We start from the raw sequence: 7,476 nt of genomic DNA on the forward strand, positions 1-7,476 counted from the left end.
TCAAGCGTGGTTCTCAAACCAATACTCGATCGAGCGTGTACAAAGGCGAGCCACACGAAATGTCAAAATGTCGTAAAAAGATAAACTTGGATGTAGCAAATTTTCAACCAAACAAAAGCACTACTCAGCTCTGGGTGACACATCATCAGTATGGAATTTCTGGGCTTCTTTTTTGGACGGGTCATGTCGGGGGGGGAGGAGGGGGGGAGGGGAAACAGTTGTGGCGTCGGGAAATGTCGGCTTCTTTATTTCTCAGGCTACTAGTTTTGAGATTTGCTTCGATCACAGCCAAACCCTCTCTGTGTGTCAAAGAAGATCAACGCCATCTTCACTGTAAATCCTTCTCTCTAGGGATGATATTGTCATCCCAGAGGTAAGTTCCTTAAGGATCCAACGACGATCTTCAGCTCCTAAAGTAGCGGATTCCCACGCCGACTTAAGGAAATCCTAAGAACGTCTACCAGTGAGGCTACTCCTTATCGTGTTTACGTCCTCCCCTAAAACTGGACGAGCGTTACGTGACGACAAAGAGAACTGACGAGAAGGAGACTGGGTCACGAAAACAGGGAAGCGAAAAGAAAGGATCATTTTGTCTTCAACATGTTCAGGGTTTGAAGGACTCAGCGGTACACCCGCACCCAAACTTCCTTCAAGTGTGCCTTACCCCCCCCCCCCCCCCCCCCCCCGGCACCAGGATAAATCATGCGTTTTTTGAACAGTACCCTAGTGCTAGTTTCGCTTCACCGGTGATCTTGGATTTCCGCTTAATTGTTACTTCTTATGTTAGCAGGTGTGTAAGCGGGCACCCATTAAGTCCATAACATAAGCGGTGGCTGCAGTTTACATTTCTGAAGGTGAGTTGCTGAAATCAGTCTTCTGACTGCCGGTAAGGCCACTGCTTTCAATCTATTGAGAGCAGGATATCTTGTTACTTGGTCAGAAAAAAACGGTTTTTTAACCTCAATAAATAGGGAGGCCCTTCCCGTGACCAAACCCGAAGCGTTGTGACCCTTCAATTTGGGCATAAAACAACCGCTCCACCTCGAAACCGCCTCAAGCAGGTCTGAATCCGTTACGGTTTAAATACAAAGTTTTACATCTGAGCCGAAGATAAAGTATCCGTGCGGTAAAAGGGAACGCATACCCTCCGCCCTCCTCCCCACACAATCCCCTTGTTACACATTTCTCTGCGTTTTTGTCCCAAAAACAGTTTTCCCTGCATTTTGCTGGATGCACAGATTGATTTACTAAGGAAGGAGGCCAGGCAGACATCTATAATATTGGTCTAACAGAACTTTAATCATATCAAAAACTAAACTTATACAAGGTTGCATACTTGCAGGAAAGCTAAACATGATCTATCAGTCACTTTAAGATAGCAATAACCGCAAAATATAATTCTAAGGTGACGCTTACTGTGAATATCACATTATACTAATTACATTCCTATAGGAGAATTTCTTCAAATGTAGCTGTATGTTTAGTTATCTACTTAAATGTAAATGTCCATTAATTTGTTCCAGTCTTCATTATGGGTCATTAAGACACATTGTTATTAACGCTAGGCTTCTCGATAAGTGGAGATTTTTTAGGAGTTAGTAAACTGTAATCTATTCTAAACCTTTTTAGCTTTTAGTTCTTTTGGTTTGTTCAAATCACACCCTGTTGCTATGTAAAGCTATAGTAATGACCAAACAAATTTTTTCTCCTCACAAAAACGCACACAATTATAATGAAAAAAAAACTCAAAACAAAGCAAAACAATATATAAACAGAAACATAAGAGCTTCGAGATTGCTTAGAAGCTACCTGATTGCCGAACTAAAAAAAACTTAACTCCTTTTTAAAAAATCGAAAATATAATGTCAAAGAATGCAGCTCAAATTATTGCTGTTCAGAAAAATATATTTACACATGCTTAGATAAATACTTTATAGTTTATTTTCCTTGCGTTTGAGAGATTTTTCCCTTGCTGGGTTATTTTGTTAGCGCTAAGGTCTAAGCTTTTCGCAGTTAGTATGTGTGAGTGCAGTGCTGCCAGTGAAGCGTTTTATACATGCATCAGTTATCTCATTGAGCTTTAAGTTTAGAAAAAGCAATATTGATTCAGCTTTAAGTTGTTTAGTTTGCAGTTAGTGTGGTGTTAATCAGTTATCTGATTAAAAAGCGAGGTTTAATCTTTTTAGTTCGCAAAAACCCTGATTGTGTTGGTTGCCAGGTAACAACTTCGCAATCTCAATACATCCCAGTGAGTGAAGGTTGTTGAAGCTTAAATCAAAATCCAAAATTCCTTCAACAGAGAAACAATTTACATTGCATACAAGGATTAGATTTTTACTTTACAGTTTATGTTCAATGAGCTTACGAGATTTTTACCTTTCTGGGTTATACGATTATCCTCGAGGTATAAGGTGTTTAGTTTACAGTTAGTGTGTGTGAGTGCTGTAGCTAAATGTTTTACTCCTTTATCAGTTATGTTGTTATTCATGAGGTATAAGCTTTTTAGTGTGCAGTTAGTGTGTGTGAGTGCTGTGGATAAATGTTTTACTCCTTCAGCAGTTATGTTGTTACAACTGAGGTATAATCTTTTTAGTTCGCAAAAACCCTGATTGTGTTGGTTGCCAGGTAACAACTTCGCAATCTCAATACATCCTAGCGACTGAAGGTTGTTGAAGCTTAAATCAAAATCCAAAATTCCTTCAACAGATTTAAGTGCATGCACTAATGCTAAACATTCGAGAGGTGACAGGTTACAACTAAAAAAATCAAGCGCATTACAACCAATTTTCGCCAGTTTCTTTTGAACTTCTCGATCAGAGGCATTGTTCTCATACATGCAATTGAATAGCGTCACCACTAATAACCTGTGTTCATCAGCTGGCCAAAAGGTCAGTGTTTCAGTTGGTTCCTCTGAATCTTCATTCATCTTGATTTTAACTTCTTCAGTACGAGTTTCTGAGGGAAGAAGGTCGCTGAAAATATCTGTTGATTTTCCTTCTTTTTCAGCCAGCAGTCCAGCCACAAACTGCATCACAACCTTCCACGCGCCATCCTTGATGTGATCGGAAACAAAACCCCGCAGTTGTTCGGAACTCAACGTGTCCACCAAATGCTTCGCTGCCAAGAACTCCTGTATCGTCAGGTGTAAAAAACAATATTGTGCTCGTCCTTCCTTTAAACCGCTAAAACTATCAGGTAAACGGTGGAACAAACCATTGTTTTCTTGCTCATCGACTTCGCCTGATTCGAAAATGAGTCTTCCTTCTTTGATTCCTTGAAAAGCAATTTCTCCCAGTCTCTTAAACAATTTTTGCACATGTTCAGGTAATGCATTAAATGGCTTCAAATAAAACTGTTGAGCTTCATGTAATGGGTAACGGTTTTGGATATCATCGTGACAAAAGTAAAAAATCTTGATGGCAATGGAGTATAGTTCGGTTAGTCTTGTAGGAAGGCAGCCGGAGACGGTTGAGTCCAGCAAGTGTAACAAGCACGAACAAATGATGAAACAATTCACAGGAATGTAGCAGAAGGATTGGAGGTTAAGGTTACTTCTGATGTGTTGCTTTATGGTTTCTCCTTTGCCATCATCGCCTTTCTCTTTTGTGAATTTGTCCACATACTCTTCCACTTTATCAGAGTTGAATCCCAGAATTTCAACTATCCTTTCAAAGGCAATAGGTGCTTCAAAGAATGACACGGCGCTTGGTCTTGTGGTCGTTAAGACTGTAGCACCGGGAAGGATTTTTCCTGACAATATCTTCTTGTACAGGGAATGAAGAGGCATCGAGTCTTCTACATTGTTATTGATCGAAATGTCATCGTCATTGATTTTAGCCTTTCCAGAATATTCGTCAAATCCATCAAATATAACGAGTACTTTGTCTGGGTTGTCAATAATGTAGTGCCAAACTTCATCGGATAGAGGTAGTTTAGAATACTCCGATTCGTCCAGGAGATTGCGAAGACTGAGTTCTTCGTTTTTCTGGTTAAACTTCCTAAACTTAATGAGGAAAGCGAGTTTCAAATCCATTTCAGATTTCTGTGCATCACTGAACAAGTTATCGGATGCCCAATTGCGCAGAATCTTTTTGCAAAACATAGTTTTTCCAATTCCAGGACGACCGACAACAAGAATATTCCGTTTGTCAGCATCAAAAATATCTCCCGGCAGTGTTGATCGTGACTTTTCTCTGGGTCTGTGGTATTCTTTCAGTTGTTCCTCTCTATCTGCACTAAATTCATACAAAGCTCTGTTTTCATGAATAATCAGATCGGTGTAGATGTGGTCAAGCTTTAGATCTCTTTTTGAGCCTTCACCCGGATTGTAATGGAAAGGTGCAGCAGGATCTGCGTAGGCTTTTCCGGTGACACTCCGGACATATTCCTTCATACGTTCGATGAAAGTGGCTACTGATGGACTGTTAAACTCTTGTTGTGTCTGTTCTGACAGGTGTTCGTTGTCAGTTGGAGCGGTAGATGGTGGATTGGTGTGACTGTCATCATCGATGATAGCCGTTAAGCCTACGGATTCTGCCAGAGATGCATTTACCTGCCGATTCGAACTCAGATAATATTTATGAAAGTTCGGGTCTTCGATAAAGTCTTTTACATTTTTTGCACGTAATAACATAAAGAGAGACTCGATAAACACAAAAAACGCAAAAGTTCCAGTTACAACGATCACGGCATAAGCCCAGAAGGTCTTCTTAGCTGCTCGTTTGTTATGACATTCGTACGATGTTTGCGTTTGCGTTTGCGTTGCGTTGCGGGAAGCACTGACCGAAATGTTTGCAAACTTCCCGTGTCTCGTTAAGCTACAGTCAAAGTTCGAGGAAAAGCTCAGAGGATAAAATAATTTCATCTGCAGAAGGATAAAAAAAATTCCAAGAACAAATCTGGCCAGAAGTTGCAAAGAGTACGCTCTAAAAAGCCTTTTACCGGTTACGTTCCCGTTCCGCCCTTCAAGTTTATCAACTCTCTTCTTCACCGCTTGTGAGTAAATTACACAAACACTTGCAGTAACAAAGAAGTTGATAATCACGAACCCATACACAGGAATACCGAATTTGTTGTAGTGTTTTTCATACTGTTCATAACACTTTCCACGAATGAGTTCCTTGTCGCCATTTGAGCCACAGCGAAAGTCAAATCTCGGTTCGCTGTTTTCAATGTCTAGAAAGATTGCTGATAGGATAATTCCGAGCAAAATCCAACATACATTTGCCACATAACTGATCCAGTGGAGTGTTTTAGGAGCAAACAAATCTTTAAGACCTTCCATGTTGTATGCCTCTCGATTTCTCGCTCATGAGGTACAAACGCTTGTATTTAGCTTTTGTGTTCTATTTAATAGAACGAGGAAAATGAATTCGATTTAGTCAACCGTGGTATTTGGAACCACTAGACCACTAGAGGCGGAGCGCAAGTTAACGTATATCATCATATTCCATTCGGTAATTGATTGACCGCTGACGTCACGCAACAGTATCACTGGTAGTCTTTACACTGGAGCCTAAATAAGCTAGGAAATATTTCAAGACAAGTAAATTTTAAATTCTTCAAGTAAAAGGAAGCTTCACACACAACCTGTCTTTTTTACCTCAGGTTTACTTAAGCCTATTTTCCCACGAAACATAATTAACATTGATTGACATGCTTCGCCTTTCTCAAAGTTTAAGAAACCGCAAGTTCGATATTAAAAGTCGGTTTTAAGGATGGTTTTCAAGTCACTTGAAACTTTTTTGAATCGTTTCAAGTTTTTCAAGTTTTACTGAGGCCTTCACACACACATTTTTGGTTAAGTAAACCCTTAACAGCTTCAACATATACCTGAGGAATAGCAAAGAATAAATTGAATTATGGGGATATATAAAATCGAACCAAACGGCCGGAAGTACTCCCGCGTCGTGCATCTAACTCGCTTCCGATTGGTTTAAAAACAATCAGCTACTGTCTAAACTCACACATGCGCAGTATCGTGACAGTCCCTGTAAGTCTTACTTAACTTGGTTGAGACAACAACTGACAAAAATATTTGGCTGCCAAAATAACCACTTTACGATCACTAAAGGTTATTTAATCGTAGGTTAAAAGTTCAAACTACTTCCCGTCTTAGATGCCACTATCTCACAATACAGGATTTCACATCCTGTAAGCACGTTCGCATGCACTTTTCCGATGTACAAGTTAAAAGGCAGGCAGTTGCGTGCATAAATTGTTGCGGACGAGCAAAAACGAGCTGAGTTTTGCTCAGTTATTAGCGGCAATGGTCTTGTTTGCAAAAAAAAGGTGAAAAGTTTCATTTCTAGCAAGTTTCAATATTAAGTTTGAAAGGAATGTGGTCAACAAGGACCTCAAGATGAGATTAAACTTTGTACTTGCCACGTACGCGCGTGAGCGGACTCGAAGAAGAAGCACGTGTAAAGTTAATTTGGGAATCGGAAATTGAAGTTGAGATCAGTCAGTTGTCCCACGTCCAGAAGTCGAAAGACGCACAATTTTTTTAAAAATCTCAAATCCACTAGTATTTTTTGTGAAAATCTGAATCAGTAAGGCATTTTAATAGTAATTTCTTTTCTTGCAATATTGTTTAACACACGGGCACTATTTAACTGTCATGAATTGAACAGGTATGCCAGGAATGCCTCCAGTAGCAAAAATAGTTTAGTTTCCCCAACAAGGTCACAAGTAACCGAGTTTAACGCAACAGGTTTACAGTAATTCACTTCCGCATGGCATCACACTCTCATGGTTTAAAGACCCAAGTCAGTCGATTGCGCTCACATGTACGAGAAACTTGTCAATCAAAATCTCAACTACGTATACACTCGGGCCCAGTCTCCGCGACAGGTATGAGGTTCGCTTATACGAGCTAATGTAGGCTATTTCAGGCATTCAGATAGTGGAACACGAAAGAAAAAAAGAGCGAGCGAAAGAAAAATCAGAGGTTAGGTCAGTATTAGGGTTTTTTTGCTTCTGTTTTTTTCAAACAGGTCAAAAAATTGCATTTCAATATGGCGGTCTTTTTTTTTGTTTTGGTTTAGAGTCTTTGTAAATGAATTTAATAACTATTTTGTACAGAATGTTCATTATATTACGTTGCGGCTCTAAAATTCTTTACGAAATGTTAAATGACAACTGACTTGTATCATTTAGATTTTTTTCTCGTATTTATCTACCTATATCTTTTAGAAACGCTAATTTTCTGGACAAAATGTTTCCTAGCGACCCCTTACTTCAAGGTTTTTTCTCTCTCCAAGAGGTTTACCAATCCCTCTCTTCCCCACAGAGGATCAGCGGAACCTCACCCAACAACAACAATAAGCTTTATTTGCATGACCATAACAAAGTATTACAGTATTGCAAAAGCTACTTGAAATTACTTATTGATTCCTTGTAAATTAAATATTTAAAATAAATTTGAAACTTATTAATCATTGTTTATTTCTAACCATCAGTAGGATTAATTATTCC

The 7,476-nt window shown here is 39.3% G+C and overlaps 1 protein-coding gene across 1 annotated transcript; it reads right to left on the minus strand.

Annotated features, from left to right (window-relative positions):
- Positions 1-1,286: 1,286 nt before the first annotated feature.
- On the minus strand, positions 1,287-5,429 carry LOC140924226 (nucleotide-binding oligomerization domain-containing protein 1-like). Its single transcript, XM_073374259.1, has one exon. The coding sequence runs from the start codon at positions 5,282-5,284 to the stop codon at positions 2,327-2,329; it is 2,958 nt and encodes a 985-aa protein (XP_073230360.1). The 5' UTR covers positions 5,285-5,429; the 3' UTR covers positions 1,287-2,326.
- Between the last annotated feature and the right edge of the window lie 2,047 nt (positions 5,430-7,476).

The sequence above is a fragment of the Porites lutea genome, chromosome 14 (assembly GCF_958299795.1).
Source record: "Porites lutea chromosome 14, jaPorLute2.1, whole genome shotgun sequence".
Lineage (NCBI taxonomy): Eukaryota > Metazoa > Cnidaria > Anthozoa > Scleractinia > Poritidae > Porites > Porites lutea.

Excerpts from the sequence above, each read along its gene's own strand:
- LOC140924226 (XM_073374259.1), bottom strand. The coding sequence starts at position 5,284 with ATGGAAGGTCTTAAAGATTTGTTTGCTCCTAAAACACTCCACTGGATC.